The sequence below is a fragment of the Aspergillus affinis genome (assembly GCF_023601865.1).
Source record: "Aspergillus affinis strain CMG 70 chromosome Unknown NODE_81_length_170848_cov_85_189412, whole genome shotgun sequence".
In the NCBI taxonomy this organism is placed as follows: Eukaryota; Fungi; Ascomycota; class Eurotiomycetes; order Eurotiales; family Aspergillaceae; genus Aspergillus; species Aspergillus affinis.
This window is the reverse complement of record NW_026515862.1, coordinates 1-17,643: the sequence shown is the minus strand read 5'-3', so window position 1 is coordinate 17,643 and position 17,643 is coordinate 1. Positions and strand designations below refer to the sequence as shown.

Below are 17,643 nucleotides of genomic sequence, written 5' to 3'. Positions count from 1 at the left end.
TCAGTCAGGGATTGGATACTTTGCTTCATTGGCGAACAGGGAGTTTGAGGCGCATCAGACCGGAATGTTATATTTCTTACTCTTACTACATGATCATTCCTGATTAACGAGCTGCCCATCGGGAGCAAAGCACAAAATAATAAAGATGAGTGAGATGATCTACTGTACAATAAACAAGTTCCACCATGCAGACATACATACAGGATAAGAAGCCTGGAACAAATGAAAAAAGTACCCCATGCTAAGTAAAAGCTTGAAGACCAACAAAGATAACAAAAAAAATAACGCCGTACCCAATCTTCAATATGCATCTCCTCGTCTCTTCAACAAATCTGTCCGTCTCTCTGTCCTTTCTTCCTCCCTCCCCCGGTAGGTAAGTAAGATAATCCATATAATTCCAAGCCAAAGAGAAAGGAGGACAGACCACCCCCCTCTCACCTCGCGAGAGTATAGAAAATAAAAAGAGGGGAATCAATTAATTCCCCCCCTTCCGCTTCCTCTCCTCATCCTCCCTCATCATGCGAATCACAACCTCTCTCCGCTTCTCGACCTGCGCGAGCTCGTCCTCCTTTGCGCGTTTCCGCTCCTCATGCGTCGAGAACCACTCCTCGCGCGCCCGATCCTCTTCTTCTGGTTTCGCGTGCGCCACCATGCACGAGTTCATGGCGAGGCGTTGTGTTCGGCATACCCATGTTGCTGTGACGGTGCGGTTGACGGCGCATTCGGCGAAGGCTGTATAGGGCAAATAGCTTGGGTTAGCGGGGTCTTGTTGGGTGATTGGTTTGCTAGCGAAGTTGAGATTGGGGGAGTGGGGAGTGCGAATTGGATATGAACAGGGACAGGGACATGTACTGCTGGTGGGTGGTGGGGGTAGGATACGATAGGATGGGAGAGGATGGAGCAGGGTAAGGTAAGGTGGACGAACCTTTGATCTCCGGGGCACAGAGAGCTCGCACGCGCTTATAGTATATTTGTTTGACTTCTGATTCTTGGGCGGCGGAGAGGGGGAGGGGATTGCGGAGGTTGTATTTTTTGGGGCCCTCTGGCATCGAAGACGTTGATGTTGATGTTGACGGAGCGGACATTTTGGATCGGTGGTGGGGTTGGAGGTGGGTTGTTTAGATCGGTCGGTCTGGTGGTTCGGTTGCAATTCGAGAGTGTAAGGGACCAGGTCGGTAGGAGGGATCTAGTCTCGGAGGTTGAGCTGATGCTAGGTGAGGTGAATCGCAAGGTGTCGATCGATCAATGAATCAATTGATCACGAGCGGCAGCAGAGACGGGAATCGAGAGTGTAGGGGGAACAATTCGAGAAGAAATCGAGCGAAGTGGTTCCGTCAGGGTCTGTAAGGTCCGAATCCCTTAACCAACTCGATCAATGAAACAATTGGCGGGCGTGGTGGAAGGCTCTTCCCGTAGAGGTGAACTGCAGATGAAGTTCTCCGCTCCGCCTGGCAAGTCTCGGTCGGTCTCCCTGTCTCTCTTGTCGCTCTTCCGCCTCCGAACTTTTTTTTTTTTCTTCCGCCGATTAATTTACACTTGACTCTTTGCAACGAGAGACCTTCTTTGCACGCAGTTACTTCCCTGGTATTATCTGCTGGAATCCCACATCTTTTCTCCTTTGGTAATAAAATACCACGGAAAATAAATCCCATCACCTCCGACATCCAGACCAAGCCCGGACGAAAAAACACCCAGCAAAATGTCCTCCATGCGCAACGCCGTCCAACGGCGCCAGCACCGCGAACGAGGACAACTCCAAGGCCGTGAAAAATGGGGTATCTTAGAGAAGCATAAGGTGCGCTTCTTCTCCCCTCCCCAGACTCTCCTAATGGCTCTTCAGCCCTTCCTCTCCCATCCCAGTCAGTCTATGTTATACTAACACGGAAAAATCAATAGGACTACTCCCTCCGCGCGCGCGACTACAACAACAAGAAGGCCAAGTTGAAGCGCCTCGAAGAGAAGGTCCGCGACCGCAACCCCGATGAATTCGCCTTCGGCATGATGTCCTCTGGCACGGGACGGGCGGGCAAACACGGCGCCTCGAACCGGGCCTCCGCGGCGGGCATGAGCCACGATGCAGTAAAACTGCTGAAGACGCAGGACGCCGGGTATCTGCGCACCGTGGGGGAGCGGGTACGTCGGCAGATGGAGAAGTTGGAGCAGGAGGTGCGGTTGCAGGATGGGTTGCAGGAGATCTTTGGGAAGAAGGACAAAGAAGAAGAGGAGGAGATGGATGAGGATGAGGATGATGAGTTTGGGTTTGATTTTGGGGATGAGGATGTGAAGAAGCCGAAGAAGATGGTGTTTGCGGATGATCAGCTGGAGCAGAGATCGTTGCAGAAGCAGAAATTGAGGGACGAGGAAGATGAAGAGGATGACGATGATGATGACGAGGATGATTCGTTTGGAGGACTGCAGAAACGCCAGCAGAAGAAGTCGCGGAAAGAAATCGAGGCGGAACGTCAGGCTCTAGTAGAGGCGAGGCGCATGCGCAAGACGAAAAAGCGAGCGGCCGAGGCGCGCCAGAACAAGTTGAAGGCGCTGCAGAAACAGCATGCTGATATCACGGCAGCGTTGAACGAGTTGGACTGGCAACGAGCTCGCATGGAGAACTCGGTGGGAGGTACGAATAAGGATGGGATCAAGTGGAAGGTCCGCGAGCGCAAGAAGTGATCTCGGGATCGCTATGATTCATGATGATTTTTCTAATACTATTCTGTTTATTTCGTTTAATATGGCCGGGAAAAGTTGGATCTATGATTTGTGTGTTTGTATAGAGGTTTACAGAAGGATACCACTGAAAGAATCAAACTGGACTTTTGATTGCTACTCGTCTATCGGTCGTTAAAACTCGAAAAGAAACCATCTAGGTCGTCATATTAAAAAAGAAATGCTCGCATGTAAAAGAATCCGAAATTACTGCTGCTTCATGTGCGCCACGCGGATGCTGACAGCTCGCTTGTGCGCGTCTAGTCCTTCAACACCGGCCAACTGCTCGACGGTGCGAGACAGTCCCAGCAGACCGTCCGCCGTCAGGTTGGAGCTGGTGATGTGCTTCAGGAACGATCCCAGGTTCACGCCCGAGTATTGCTTGGCATAGCCGTACGTTGCTATCAGAGGTTAGTTGATTCTTGTTTCCCATGGTCAATAGGGGATAGCTTACGCAAAGAGTGGTTCACACCCGCCGAATAATCACCCACACTCTCAGGAGTCCACTGGCCGATAAAGACACTGCCTGCGTTCTGCACCTGCTCCACCGCAGCCTCAGCGTTCTCGATCTGCAGGATCAGATGCTCCGGAGCGTATTCATTGCTGAGGGTCATCGCCTCGTTGAGGTCTCGGACCACAAACGTAACCGAGTGCTCCAAAGATCCCCTGACGATGTCCATGCGAGGCAAAGCCCGGGCCTGCTTGTCAACCTCATCCTCGATAGCCTGGAGCTGCTGCTCGTTGAGGTTGATGGCAATAAGAATGACCTGCGAGTCGACGCCGTGCTCGGCCTGACTCAGGAGATCCGAAGCCACGAACGCCGGGTTGGCCTTCTCGTCGGCCACCACCAGCACCTCACTGGGTCCGGCGGGCATGTCGATGCTGACACCGGCCGAGGTATCATTGGAGACCAGCATCTTGGCCGCCGTAACGAACTGGTTGCCAGGTCCCAGGATCTTGTCAACCTTGCTGATGCTTTCAGTTCCGTAAGCCATGGCGGCCACGGCCTGAGCACCACCCGCCAGCACGATGCTCTCGGCGCCCACCTTGTGCGCCACGTACACGATCTCGGGAGAAATGCTGCCGTCAGATCGGGGCGGCGAGGCCAGGACGATCTTCTTGCAGCCGGCCACCATGGCGGGAACACCCAACATCATGGCGGTCGAAGGCAGCACGGCAGTACCACCGGGAACGTAAAGACCAACCCGCTCAATAGGCCGGGAGAAGCGAGAGCAGACCACGCCGGGCATGGTTTCCATGTGGAGAGTGTCGTTGCTGCTCCCCTGAGCGGCGTGGAACTTGGAAATGTTGGAGATGCTGACGTCGATGGCGTCCTGGGTTTCGGGAGACAGCTTCATCAATTCCGCGGGGTAAGGAGCGTGGAGGACTGGGGAGGTCAAGGAAGTCGCCTTCTCGAACTTGTGGGTATACTTGAGAACGCCGGCGTCGCCGTTTTCGCGGACATCTTGGATAATGGGGCGGACGAGACCAACGATGGCATCGTTGGACTTCTGCGATGGACGCTTGAGGTGGTCCTTGACAACGTCGACCGACGCTGAAGCAGTCACGACCCGCGTCATCTCAATTCGGCTTTCGTCAGCCTTTGGCTGGCTCTCCGGAGCCGGGGCAGCGGGAGCAGTGGGAGCAACGCCGGCCTTCTCCGCCCAAGGACCCTTAGCATCACCCTTTCTGCGCTTCACCTTGAGATTCTTCAGATCGAGGTTTCTCTCCACATCCTCCAGACTGACACCAGCAGCCACACAGCGCGTCAGAGCAAAATAGAATAGGTCAGCGGCCTCAAAAGCAATTTCTTCCTTGGTGTTGGCCCGGCATAGCTCGTCGGCTTCCTCCATGATCTTGGCTTGAGTGAGCTTAGGGTCATTGAAAAGACGGGCAGTATAGGAGCCCTCGGGTGCATCCGCCTTGCGTTCTTGCAGGGTCTTCTGCAGGCGAGAAAGACCGTTGTACGGACCGAAGCAGCTGGCGGTTCCCAGATGGCAAAAACCTAATCGGAGTATGTGCATTAGCCACGCAGTATTTTGGTGCAGGGGACGGGGATGAAAAGCTCCTTACCTCTACCGATCTGCTTGACAGTGAACACTAAGCAGTCGCTGTCGCAATCGAAACCCACCCGGATCAGCTCCTGCACATCACCGCTCGACTGACCCTTGTACCACAGACCCCGCTTTCGGCTCTGGTAGACACCGGTGCCGGTGCGCAGGGCCTCGGAGATACTCTCGTCACTGCTCCAGACCAAACCCAGACAGGTGCCGCGCTCGTCGGTCACCGTAGTGGCGTAAAGACCGTTGCTCTGATCGGCCACCGCTCGCGCCGCGATGAGAGAGGCGGCCATAACCTTGCCATCGGCCTGGCTGCGATCAAAGGTCAGGGCGTCAGACGACAACACGCTGACCGCACCCTGCTTCACAGCTTCCTTCAAGGTCTCCTCCGAGGGCGAACCGGAGAGCGTCTGGTAGAGGTTCTGAGCCTCCAGGTTCATGCCTAGCTTGTCAGCTAGGGCCTTGACGGCGGCCGACTCGGTGGCTAGGCCGGCTTCCCTGCGCTCGTATTTCTCAGCCACCCATGATTGGAAGGCATCTATCTGGCTATCGGAGGAGGCGTAGACGACAATGCGGGACGAGGGGACGGATTGTTCTTGAGTGAGGGCGGTCAATTGGTCGAGGGTGATGAAGATCTTGGCGGCTCCGGCGTTCAGGATGTCGACGAGGACACCGGAGGAGGCAACGGCGGTCGCATCGACGTAGACGTCGAGGGAACGGAGGTTGGCGCGAAGGAACTCCTCGGCCTCAGCGAGACTGGAAGCCTTGACCAACACGCGACCGAAGTAGGCGATCTGGTCGAGGGCGAGGCCGGAATCGGAGGGGTTGGAGGGGTCGAACGAGACGAGGATGGGTGTGGCCATGATGAACAAGGCCGAGGGTGGGGTTTAATCAGAGAGGGTCAGAAACCAATCTCGACTGATTTGAAGACAGACGAGAAAGAGAGAGCAATGAAACAAACCCCGATGATTGAAGGAAAGAATGGAGTTGAGGGGAAAGTGAAGTGTGAATCATCGGGAAATTCTTGCTGCCCCGCACGGAGGCACGTGGTTGGTGCCAATGGCTGGATGCTTGCGGTTATCGGAAGAACACTTAGCAGGGAGACCAGGTGAAGGGGGTTCCAGCGATGACGAGGGAGGACTACATGATAGAATGGTATCTTTCACCTTGTCTATTTGCACTTCATCCGTGTCTTACGAAGGGGATATCATCGAGTGCCAATGATGGCCGTGAGAATGACAAGCAGAAACACATCCCGTGATTGGTGGACATTGCTGATTCAGCCGTTAATGCAAGAATTATCCAGACATTATCCCGGATAATTCACAGGTACCAGGTACTTCACATCCTGGCAAGGGAACATGTCTAAAATAAGTACTCGATACCTGCCCTATCACTCGATCTACACCGTATCACATGGTCTTACCTCGACGGAGCCCCCAGTAGAGCATGGATCAAGACCACCTGAGAGCTGGCCAAGATCGTCCAGCACGACCCCCCGTCTGCCAATGCTCCTGAATACACTCTGATCCTCCTGAGAGACATGGAGATTGCCCCATTCGGCAACCGAGGGTCTGTTTGCCTGGGCCCTCAGGCAGTCAGGCGGACGGTCGGATGATACTTCGACGCGATGGAGATTCACTGCTCCATCACATTGGCATTTTTAGCACGGAGGAGTCACAGCCCACTGGCTCCTTCGGGCCTGCCAATCTTCACAAAAACGCAAAGCAGGCTAAACCCACTTCCCCTTCCCTCATCGCCGTCACTCCAGACGATCTAGTCGATTGCCGAGTCGTGGGCTGGTCCATCGTCACTAGTCGGTGGGTCTTTCCCGGCTCCATTTAATGGGAAAGCACAGTTTGGAATGAAATGTGGTTCTGCATTCAATCGAGGATTGACTTTCGCTTCGTTCGCGAATGAATGCGGAATACCAGCGGTCGACCTCCTTGCGTTCCCCTGCATCCCTCGGCCGCGGTGACTAAGGAGGAAGGGAAGGGCAGTGGCTGCCAGCATAAAATCACCCCGATGTCCATCGCGCTTGGATTTCCTTCCCCACGCGACATCTTCTGCTTCCCTGGAGTTTTAGTTCGTTCCTTAGTGTCCCTCTTAGTCCCTGATCTCCCCCCCCTCCTCTCCTTATTTATGCACTTTCGTCTGCTCCGTCAGGCTGTCGCTCGTTGAATTGTTTAATTTTTTATTAATCCCACCTGCCCATAGTACATAGTTATATTTTCCCCGGCAGTTGTTTGGTGTTCGCAAAAGAGGGCTTGATTAATCTACGATACTCATACACTCTCTTCCATTCCCTTTTCAGTCGGCCGAGTGTCACTCGTTCTTCCTCGACCATGCATCTACCGTCTCTTATTCCCCTGACGGCCTTGGCCCTCGTCACTCCTTCCGTCGCCTACCCTCAGCATCACGATGAGCAGCCTCTCGTGAAGCCCGAGGACTCCTCGTCGCGTGCCGACACCATCAAGGAGGCCTTCGTGCACGCTTGGGAGGGTTACCACAAATATGCCTTCCCCAACGATGAGTTGCACCCCGTCTCCAACGGATATGGTAACTCCCGTAATGGCTGGGGCGCGTCCGCCGTCGACGCTCTTTCCACCGCCGTCATCATGGGCAATGCCACCATCGTCGAACAGATTATCGACCACGTCGCCAGCCTCGACTATTCCAAGACCGACAGCATGGTCAGTCTCTTCGAGACCACCATTCGGTACCTGGGTGGCATGATCTCCGGCTACGACCTGCTGAAGGGTCCTGCGGCGGGCCTGATCGAGGACGAAAGCAAGGTGGAGACTCTCCTGACCCAGTCCAAGAATCTGGCGGACATCCTGAAATTCGCCTTCGATACCCCGTCCGGCGTTCCTTACAACCAGATCAACATCACCTCGCATGAAAATGATCACGCCAAGACCAATGGATTGGCCGTGACCGGCACCTTGGTTCTGGAATGGACGCGTCTGTCGGATCTCACCGGCGATTCCGAGTATGCCAAACTCAGCCAGAAGGCCCAATCGTACCTCCTGGATCCTCAGCCCAAGGAAGCCGAGCCGTTCCCGGGATTGGTCGGCAGTCACATTGATATCAGGACCGGAAAATTCTCCGACGCCCAAGTCAGCTGGAACGGTGGCGCCGACTCGTTCTACGAGTATCTGATTAAGATGTATGTGTACGACCCTAAGCGGTTCGGAAAGTATAAGGAACGCTGGGTGGCCGCTGCCGAGTCCACCATCAAGCATCTCGCGTCACACCCGGAGCCCCGCCCTGACCTGACCTTATTGGCGTCGTACAACAACGGAAACCTGGGTCTCAGCTCGCAGCACCTGACCTGCTTCGACGGAGGAAGCTTCTTGTTGGGCGGTACCGTGCTGAACCGTGACGACTTCATCCAGTTCGGCCTGGACCTGGTCAACGGATGTCACACTACCTACAACGAGACCCTCACCGGCATCGGACCCGAGACCTTCAGCTGGAACCCGAACAACGTGCCGGATAACCAGAAGGAGCTGTACGAGCGCGCGGGCTTCTACATCACCAGCAGCGCTTACATCTTGCGGCCGGAAGTTATTGAAAGTTTCTACTACGCTTGGCGCGTGACGGGCGAGGAGAAGGTAAGAAGTCCAACGTGGCCTGTCCGACAGGACAACGGATGAAAAAAGACGTGGACTAATTTGACTGATGGTAGTACCGCGAATGGGTGTGGAACGCCTTCGTGGCGATCAACAAGTACTGTCGCACCGAATCCGGCTTCGCTGGCCTGAAGAACGTCAACGCGGAGAACGGCGGTGGCAAAGATGATAACCAGGAGAGTTTCATTTTCGCCGAGGTGCTGAAATATGTCTACCTGACTCACTCGGACGGTAAGTTGGCATTGCACAGAATATCAGACCATCATGCTGACTATCCGATTACAGACGAGGCGTGGCAAGTCCAGAAGGGCGAGGGCAACAAGTTTGTCTACAACACCGAGGCACACCCGGTTCAGGTTGCATAGACGCTTAGAAGATACCGCTGTAGTACATATATACCGAGCGTAACTTATTGGTATGGATTATTGTTATTTCAGAGGATGCTGGCAGAATTGGCATGCTAGATTTGTATAGATGCCGAAATCAGTTGTCTTCTTGGCAGTCTACTGGCTAGCACCTATATTCTATAACAATACATGCAGTTTGCACCCATCTTACGCTTTCAAGGGTGGCAAGCCCTGTCCTCTAAGGATAAGGCTTCTGTTAGTGGAGATCTTAGTTCCGCCTTTCCAAGGGCGTGGTAGCGTCACTTTTCCCGAGGATACCGCAGGCCTCATTGGTATCAATTTGGGAGCCTTGTCGAGTCTAAGAGAAGCGATAAAATCTCCGTTCGAATGCAGAGAATAAAATTCGTGATGAATCGCTCACCTGCTCAAGACCGGCCCCCGCATGGAAAAGTACTGGACAAAAAAGCAAAGCATTCTCTAAACTCAAGAACATGCCTTTTCGAAGAAAAACAGTCTTTAGAACTGTCCGTGGTGATAATAACTACAAACACTAGCGGGAAGGATATGGGGATTCCAAGAAAGGAATAATTTTATTGAAGGTATCCTAATGTCCTTCCGCATGATTCTCCATTAAATCTCGTAAGCAAAGTTCATCGGTTGTGCCTGTGCCATTTGGAGGCGATTGCAGTTTCATCAATGCCAGCCATCGCGTACATTTATTTGTGGGTTTGTAGACATAGAAAAGAAAAATCAAATTGTATGGCCCTGGTTCCGTCATAAGATCCCGTCTCCCATGGTTACCTGCTCAGATCTACATGACAAATAAGTGACAACATCACAGCAACTTAAAGATCATATCACAGAATGGAAGTAGAAGGATAGAGGGGGGGAACAGGCTACATACCACCGGCTTTGGTTTTCATTTCTTCCCCGCCACATCTAGGTCTGTAAGGCCTGATTTCGTCTTGCATTGTATCAAGCGATTTCTCCACATTCGCAATAACTTCCGGGTGCTTCTCCTCTGGATACGCAGAGCGCAGGACGTCCGTGGCAGTTCACAGTTTGGCACAGAGTTTGACAAGCTCTGGGTTGATCTCCGAGTCCTTGAATTTGATGTTGTCTCTCAGGACAAGCAGATCCTGCTCCATCTGAATCAGCTGATTCAACTTCTGATTCAACTGCTTCAACTGCTTCGACTTCTGCAACAAAATCTTGATCTTTGCATCGAGAGCAACGAGCTCATCGAGCTGTTCGTTCAAGTAGGCTGTATCGAAGCCACAGTTTCCGCAAAGGTCGAATATCTTGATCGAATCCACGATGCGGTTGACATGGATGGATAGATCGGTTAGAGCTTCGGGATCGCTGAGGGTTTGCGGATCTATGCTGCCTATGAAGACAATTAGTTTGGATTATCTAAAGGAGAATTCTGGTCCACAGACCTTTAGCAGGAGCCTTGGTCGAAGGGGCAGTCATTGAGGCTGAGGTATCTTCTCAGATAAGGGACTGTGTCGGAGACAGAGAAGGCGCGAAGAAATCGGAAGAGGATTCAGAAGGAGTCTCAGAATCACAAGTGTGGACTTGCTCAGTTCTGGAGAACCTGGCAATTGTGGAAGGTGATGACAGGGTGGAATCGCTACTTGAGCTGCAGAAGAAACTGCAAGCAGCCAATATGGAAAGGGTGAATAAAAAAAATGTCACAGTAGATGGAGTTGGGTCCGGGAAGTGACTTGTGGGAGAGGAGTGAAGAGATGGATGTGAATGAATGAGAGGGAGGGGAAGTTATGAAGGATTCCCATTTCTATCACTCATCAGTAGTTAATGCCGATTTCTCAAATATTCCCGGTCATCTCTGTATTACCCTCTTTCTATATAGCTACAACTTTCTCATCATGGACCTAGTTCCAGAAGATATCAAGAAAATATTTCTGGTCTTTCCCAAACCCATATTACAGTATTATATGTACGTAAACCATGAAAGCTGATCAGTATGCAGACGCCGATGAGCTTTTGGAAGCTTCTATCCAGATTGAGGGATTATGGCAGCTTGGCCTTCAAAGCATGCTGAGTTCACAGGGATATTAGAGGAAATCACCAAGAGTTTAGAGACCGAATTGAAAAACCCGGTCCTTGATTGCTTTTATAGTTGTAACTTTAGTGATGGTGCGCGCGACTATAGATACTAGCTATTCATGCGATGATTAGGCACCCAAAGAAGGACGTCGAACCATTAACGATGAACTCCCGCCAGGAGTTATGCGAGTAGACGAGCAGAAATCTCGTAAAGATCATTATCTCGGCGATCGACCCAAACAGCCCAATATTATGAAGACATTCCCTCCCTTCTGGCAGATACTCAGTTATTTTTGGACTGGTAGACGAGTTCAGAGATGAAGAGAAAGTACTCCGATATTTAGGGATCCACTTAATCCCGGAAGGCAGACTGGCTCTGTTTCCAATCAATTGTGTTTAACATCAACGATCCACGAGGCATGAACATCAAGCAAATGCGTTTTCCGCCCGCTAAGTTATAACGAAGACAAGCATACACTTGATATTGAATGGTACTGGCAAGCAAGGGCGGAGCATGATGGCTCTCTTCACATTGACACCCAGACTCGGACCAGCGAGCGACCCATACCGGTTGAGAAAAAGAGAGGTGCTCTCTCCAGATAAACCATCATTATCAAAAGCACATCGACACACTGCAGACAGGATTTGAGAGAAACGGAGAATTTATCGGGCGACCTTTCCATTGAGACATACTTGCACCCCTCTGATCCCTTCATATCTATAATGGAACTGGCCAAGAATGAGCATGGCTCGTTTTCCCTTGTATTGGCCTAGGATCTTGCGAACCATTAGCATAGACAAGAGAGAAACGAGATTACCCGTGCCTATAAGGTGGTAATTGAAAGTATAGAAGTTTACTGACAACGTTTAAAGAATAGGGCCATGTTCCAAAGGTACTTGTTCATGAAGATCATTCTATCATCGCACCCCATCATCTCATACAACTTCCTAGGGACAAATATTTGAGCTCAAGTCTTTTCATCAGATTATGGGAGCTATAAAGCTCCTCTTGGCCTTTGCTCTGATCTTTGATGATTAGTTATCTTACCTTTCCGAAGAGTTATCTTCGATGAGTGCCATAAAATCAAAAACGACCAACGAACATGGTTACTCGCTGCAAAGAACTTTACGCCAATGCCACGGTGATGCTATCTCGAACAATACTGAGCAACACATGGCACGATGTTGCCAGCCCACTCACACTTCTATATGGACAACCTTTCAGCGACAGAAGAGAATTTATGGATGCCTTTGTTCGGCTGTCAGATAAGACTCCGATACTTGAACCCAAACCAAAATATATCGTTCGGATGCAGCGTTTGCTCATGGCTATCATGATTTCAAGACCATCAAAAATTCTCGATTTGCCCGGACTTCTGAAAAAGGACACCACCTTCGAATTAGATGACATCTTGAAGTTTCTGGAGCGACTTCATGTGGCGAGGGGATGTTTCGTAATTCTCACCGCAAGCAGGGGTAACGATGTCGGATCGAGTGGGTGAAGCTGTAGAGGCATGCTCATCAAGGGGGGTGTGGGACTCCATGATGGCAGGCTGTTCTCTTTCCACAAAACAGGCATCAGCCTTTGCTAGATGCCTGATGGGATTGAGATGAGATGGGGTATTTGAAAAGCTCAAGGTTGAGGTAAGGGTGGAAAGGAAGGAAGACTTCGAGATCTTGAAGTAGTGACGGGGAAGATGAAAGGTTTGGGTGTTTGAAGGGGTTAGGGCTACACCCTAGAGTAAATGTTGCCTGGTTGTTGCCTGTTGACTCACAGTGAAGAAAATGACATCTACATACACTTTTGTATGGGACCGTCTAACTATACCGTCAGGCATGCAAGGACGACTCCTTAGCGCCTGTCTTTCCGGCTAATTACAAGAGCCCGGAGCTTAGGTATTCTTTCGCTAGGAACAATTCTAGGTTACAATATTAGTCTATGGCACCTATTCCCTTGGTTTTCCAAGCTAGATCATGTCTCTATTCGGGGAGCTTATGTGGTTTTAAGAGATATCTGTGGAGGCTTATATGGTAACCTAGCGTCTGGCAGATAAAAAAGTTATTTACTAGACTCAGAGGACGTGTTAACGCAGTACATTCATATTAAAGCCATAAAAATCACTATCCGCCCAGTCAATGACCCCATCCACCTTCCCATGACCCAATGAATCCCCAATAATGGATAGCTAAAGTAATAAATATTAGCGTTCCAATGCTGCCACGAACACCGATAAACCTACATGAAGAAGGCATCTCAAAGAAAATCAGCGAGATCGACAACAGCATCTTCGATCGGAATTACAGCAAATCCAGTTCCATGGACAGCAGCATCTATTTCCGTAGCTACAGGTGCATTGTAAATCAGAGTCGAGGACACCGGGTTGAGCCAGGCCGAAGGTCTCGCCGCTGAGCTCAAGGGTACTCTGGTCAGAGAGGGTGTGGGCATCGTTGTCAGCTGGCTGTGCGAGGGTTGCCAACGCAGCCAGCAACAGGCCTGCGAGGATGTTTGAAATGATCATGATTGATTCGAAGCTTGATGAAGATGGATGGATGAAATTATGAAATCATGTAAAGTTGATTTCCTAGAGGAGGGCTGCCGATCAATTTATGTCAAACGAAGGACTCCTAAAATCGGCGCATGTCATACAATCAATAATAACATAGACCAGTCTGACAACATCGTAGCTGTTGGATGATAGTTTGATAATGACTTGGCTATTGACACTATTGGATATGTCTCAAGGAGCTGCATCGATTGTACGTTGTACGAGCAAAAGGCCTACCCTCGATGGCTTCAGATAGCCAGATAGTCGCTATCGAGGACCGGTGTCTGACCCCCATAAAAGTCGAATGGCCCTACAGTGACGCACATACCAACCCCATACCAAGACTCGCACAATGTAACCGTATCCCCTCCAGTAGCTTGATGTAACTAGATCATCCAATCTTCAAGCTTACGCAGCGTGGCCAATTTCCTAATTTGAAAAGCGGGGATTCTTAGCAAGTACAGGAAATGATAGACGCATACTACATCGTATGCTGTGAGACCCTATACAATAATGATGTCTCTGCAGGTTGAGATGTACAAATCGCGGGGTTTTACTTCAGTATTTCGTCTCCAGTTCTCTGATTATGTTTCTTGACCAAGCATGATTCGCATCGCCTTATGTCTAATATCAATCTATACTCATTCCTGTCTTCGCAAGTCCGACATTCGCGAAACGTTGCATAGAGTATGGCAATAAGGCGAGGCCATGTTATAGCTGGAAGATGTGGCAACCAGAGCCAGTAGGTATAGTCTTACCATCGCGTTCCGCAACCAACATGGTAGCCTAACTACCTACCTAGGTATTATTATTTAATCAAGTTTATTGTCCATAACCTACCTAGGTAATGACAAGCAACGGTAATACGCCCGTCAGAGATACGCCATAGGGCCCTACTGGTCAGATGTGATTGACCTGTCATCTATCACTTCCAACTGCTTCCCCCTCGACTGACCCGTCTTCTAACTCACTACACTCTCACTGACCCCCCCCCCTGTGGACCCCGACTTTAACCTCTCTCCTTCTGACAGTTGGAGCTTTACCCTTTATCGAGTACTCCTCGACTTTTATTCCACTTCTCTCCGCTATGGGTTCCATCAGCTCTGAGTTCTCCGGGGAAAGGTCAGCGCTTATCCAGGGGCTGAGTAAAGCGACCGAGATACAGATGATGAGTAGGATAACACATGCCTTTATCTGGTTATCCGATATTAATACCCTGAAGGAACACGTCGATGATGCGGAATCCGGTGCGCGCAGAGCTAATATGGTGGTTAGTATTCTTTCAAGCGACGAGCGGTGTACCAGGACATTGAAGTGGTTTCTTGCTCGCAAACAAAAATCCTCCGACGATGACGGACCGGCTAGGTTTTTTGTCGAGTCCTCCCCCGAACCCCCAGAGCCTCCAGAGCCTTCAGAACACGCATCCGTGGAGTCCCCGAAAACTCCTACAAAGCGAAGGTCGCTAGGCAACCCTGCATCTTCAAGCAAAACCCCGCGGCTGCAGGGGATTAAGCGGTCTCAGCCTGCAAAGGAAATTGCGAGCAACAGAGACGATGATCAATGTGTTATCACTCACATGGGTGAGCCTATTGAGATCTGCCGTATTTTCCCGTTTTCCCTCGGGAAAAAATCTCCAAGTGACCGCCATGAGTTCTGGTCGCTTCTGAGGAATTTCTGGTCTTCCGAAACACTAGAAAAGTGGAAGAATGAAATTTTCGGCCACAAGGGGCGAACGGAGGTGCCCAAATACCTCCTATGTCTGTCCAACATCGTGCACGAACTCTGGGGCATGGCCAGGTTGGCTCTGGAACCAATTGAGATGTCAGAGGATAAAAGATCTCTGACAAGACGGTTTTGGTGGTTACCTCGCGACAAAGCTACCGAGATGGTCCCCATGCAGGAGGCTCCTGTTCTTCCCGCTCGTCTTGAAATGAGTCCGCTCAAGTGTAAGCTGTGGGATTGCTAGACAGAGAAGCGGATTTATTCAGGCCACTTGATCACTATGACGACTAAAGATCCGTTAACAATGCCTCTGCCATCTTTCGAGCTTTTGCACATGCAATGGGTATTGACTAGGGTTGCCGCCTTGAGCGGCGCGGCAGACATCACAGACGAGGAACTTGAGGACGGCTTCGGGGGCATTGGACCTGTGTTCTTCCCTTTGACATCACCTGAAAACCCTTGCCGCCCCCTCTCAAGGAGCCCACGTCGCGATTCAAATGCCAGTGAAAATCGGCCCCTGGCTTTCCGAAGTAGAGAGTCGTCAAAAATCAGAGAGTTATCGGAGGAGCCTTCTAACAATTCTTGTGATGATCCTTTCATTCAGTAGCGATACGAACCTGGCCACCTGGCGAGCGGAATCCCTTCCAGATTAAGGTTGACCCGCTTGGTGTTGGAAGATGGTCTTATCTACGCATCAGGCGCAGAAGATTCCTGTAAATAGTCTTTCTTTTTCTTTTTTCTTCTTACCTTCCTCGAGTTCTTAACGCTGCGTCTGGATTTCCCACGTTCTGTTTGGCATTGTGTTTTTAGATCTTCGCGAAATCCCCCTATGTCAGCACACAACATAGACTTTCCTATGATTTGTGCGTGGCTAACTGCCTTTCTCCGCCTGTTCTCCTTTCCCTTTTCGTTTGCTACCTTTTTCTCCGTCCTTAATTCCCCTTCCTCCCCTTGCTCACACGAAGGCATGGTGCTCAAAATGGGATAGTCTAGGGACTGATACCTTGGGTTACCTCAAGTTATTTGAATGTGCCGTCGGTTATCTAAACAAAAGGAATCATCTGACCCCGCGAAGATAAAGCTCGGAATGCTTTTTCTTATGCCCCGGGTCAGCACAAGACAATTGATTCCTTGTTGCGGCTAGATCGTATCGACATGGTTTTCGGTGACAGGGAAGAGGGTTGCGATATGCGTGGGCCAATTTCAGGTTTTTACACCGTTCCAATACCTCGGGAATTGGCTGTTTCCTTTTTTCATCGATTTTCCATGATCATCATCGCTTGGCACATGCTTCGCCTTGTGTTTGGCTTTATGTTGTGGAGAGTGTCCAGCAAGTCAACATTTCTGTCAATTGCAAGGTCGGTTCCGTGTGTGGAAGGGACATCGCTATAAAAAGGACTGAATTCGGGACAATAAAAATGCAAAACTTCTTTTTTTCTTTTCACATACTAGCATCCACACGGATAGAGTGATTGAGAATAGACTTTTACAGCTTCCTTACCACATACTCTACGAAGAGCCCATGTCGAAATCAGCTATTCGCATACTTCCGGTCACCCTCACGGACAATGCCAATTCAACAGCTCTCACGGATCTCGAAGCAATATATGCGATCGAAACAACTGCTTTCCAAATCGGAAGAAGCGCGCAAGATACGGCCCTCCATCAGCTTATGTTCGGGCCTCCGTCCGTCGTCAGCCAGAACCAGCGCGCAGACGAGCTGCGAATGAAACTGAAGAGCGATTCTACGTTCAGAATCTACAAAGCAGTCCTTGTGGACGAGATCTCATCTGACTATCAAAAAGACGAAAAAATTGTTGGTTTCGCGATCTGGAATTTTTATAATCCCAAGCCCCGCTGTATCAGGCAGGAGAACAATAAGCGAATATCTCCGCATCGTCCGCGGATCTTCAACGATTTCTTCGGCGCACTGGCTAGAAAGAGAGAGGCTTTCATGGGCAATGGCAGATTTGCGCGTATGTCTCACCCAAGTGTCACGCTGGAATCATCGCTTGTGCATGGAACTAACTGAGTGTTTGCGTCCTTAGATCTAGAATTTCTCGCCATCCTACCACCCTACCAAAGACTTGGCATTGGGCAGGATTTGCTTAGCGTGGGTCTTGAAGAAGCTGATAGAAGGGGAATTCCCGCATGGGTAGAGTCTACTACCGAGGCCTATGGGCTTTACCGGTCTCGCGGTTTTTCTGAGGTGGTTGAGGTCACCATGGATCTGAGAAAGTACGGTGCAGACGGAATAGTGCCAACATACTGCATGTTGCGGCCGAGATCCATGAGACGGAATTAGACTTTGCAGGACCAATCGGATAGAAAGCTCTAGAAGATCAGGGCCAAATGATAGAGTTTATTTCTAGGGGTCTGGACTGGGCACGTTTTAGGGCATTGGTATGACTATCACGGATATCATTTGATTTTGCCTTTTTTTTTTTTTTTTTTTTTTTTTTTTTTTTTTTTTTTTTTGGCGGAAAGAATTAAAATAAAATTTTTTATGGGGTTGGGGTTTTAAAAGAGCACACGCGAAACTACGGGCATGTTT

At 50.3% G+C, this 17,643-nt stretch overlaps 8 protein-coding genes across 8 annotated transcripts; 4 read left to right on the top strand and 4 right to left on the bottom strand.

Moving 5' to 3' along the window:
* Nucleotides 1–475: 475 nt before the first annotated feature.
* KD926_010512 (uncharacterized protein) lies at nt 476–1,085 on the bottom strand (the record flags this gene model as incomplete). Its single annotated transcript, XM_053102883.1, has 2 exons — nt 476–785; nt 841–1,085. 2 exons carry the CDS (start codon nt 1,083–1,085, stop codon nt 476–478), a joined length of 555 nt encoding a protein of 184 aa, XP_052953653.1.
* Nucleotides 1,086–1,699: 614 nt separating this feature from the next.
* KD926_010511 (rRNA-processing protein UTP11) lies at nt 1,700–2,673 on the top strand (the record flags this gene model as incomplete). The annotated part of the gene is made up of 2 exons (XM_053102882.1): nt 1,700–1,795; nt 1,897–2,673. The coding sequence occupies 2 exons, from the start codon at nt 1,700–1,702 to the stop codon at nt 2,671–2,673; spliced, it is 873 nt and encodes a 290-aa protein (XP_052953652.1).
* A 243-nt stretch (nt 2,674–2,916) lies between these two features.
* On the bottom strand, nt 2,917–5,632 carry KD926_010510 (histidine biosynthesis protein HIS4; the record flags this gene model as incomplete). Its single annotated transcript, XM_053102881.1, has 3 exons — nt 2,917–3,110; nt 3,164–4,714; nt 4,783–5,632. 3 exons carry the CDS (start codon nt 5,630–5,632, stop codon nt 2,917–2,919), a joined length of 2,595 nt encoding a protein of 864 aa, XP_052953651.1.
* Nucleotides 5,633–7,114: 1,482 nt separating this feature from the next.
* On the top strand, nt 7,115–8,769 carry KD926_010509 (glycoside hydrolase family 47 protein; the record flags this gene model as incomplete). Its single annotated transcript, XM_053102880.1, has 3 exons — nt 7,115–8,386; nt 8,461–8,635; nt 8,690–8,769. 3 exons carry the CDS (start codon nt 7,115–7,117, stop codon nt 8,767–8,769), a joined length of 1,527 nt encoding a protein of 508 aa, XP_052953650.1.
* A 1,037-nt stretch (nt 8,770–9,806) lies between these two features.
* KD926_010508 (uncharacterized protein) lies at nt 9,807–10,224 on the bottom strand (the record flags this gene model as incomplete). The annotated part of the gene is made up of 2 exons (XM_053102879.1): nt 9,807–10,138; nt 10,191–10,224. The coding sequence occupies 2 exons, from the start codon at nt 10,222–10,224 to the stop codon at nt 9,807–9,809; spliced, it is 366 nt and encodes a 121-aa protein (XP_052953649.1).
* Nucleotides 10,225–12,221: 1,997 nt separating this feature from the next.
* Nucleotides 12,222–13,340, bottom strand: KD926_010507 (uncharacterized protein; the record flags this gene model as incomplete). The annotated part of the gene is made up of 2 exons (XM_053102877.1): nt 12,222–12,550; nt 13,169–13,340. 2 exons carry the CDS (start codon nt 13,338–13,340, stop codon nt 12,222–12,224), a joined length of 501 nt encoding a protein of 166 aa, XP_052953648.1.
* A 1,114-nt stretch (nt 13,341–14,454) lies between these two features.
* Nucleotides 14,455–15,696, top strand: KD926_010506 (uncharacterized protein; the record flags this gene model as incomplete). The annotated part of the gene is made up of 2 exons (XM_053102876.1): nt 14,455–15,313; nt 15,383–15,696. 2 exons carry the CDS (start codon nt 14,455–14,457, stop codon nt 15,694–15,696), a joined length of 1,173 nt encoding a protein of 390 aa, XP_052953647.1.
* Nucleotides 15,697–16,611: 915 nt separating this feature from the next.
* KD926_010505 (GNAT family N-acetyltransferase) lies at nt 16,612–17,643 on the top strand (the record flags this gene model as incomplete). The annotated part of the gene is made up of 2 exons (XM_053102875.1): nt 16,612–17,065; nt 17,138–17,346. Coding segments are annotated over 2 exons (663 nt in total), but the record flags the coding sequence as incomplete, so codon positions are not given.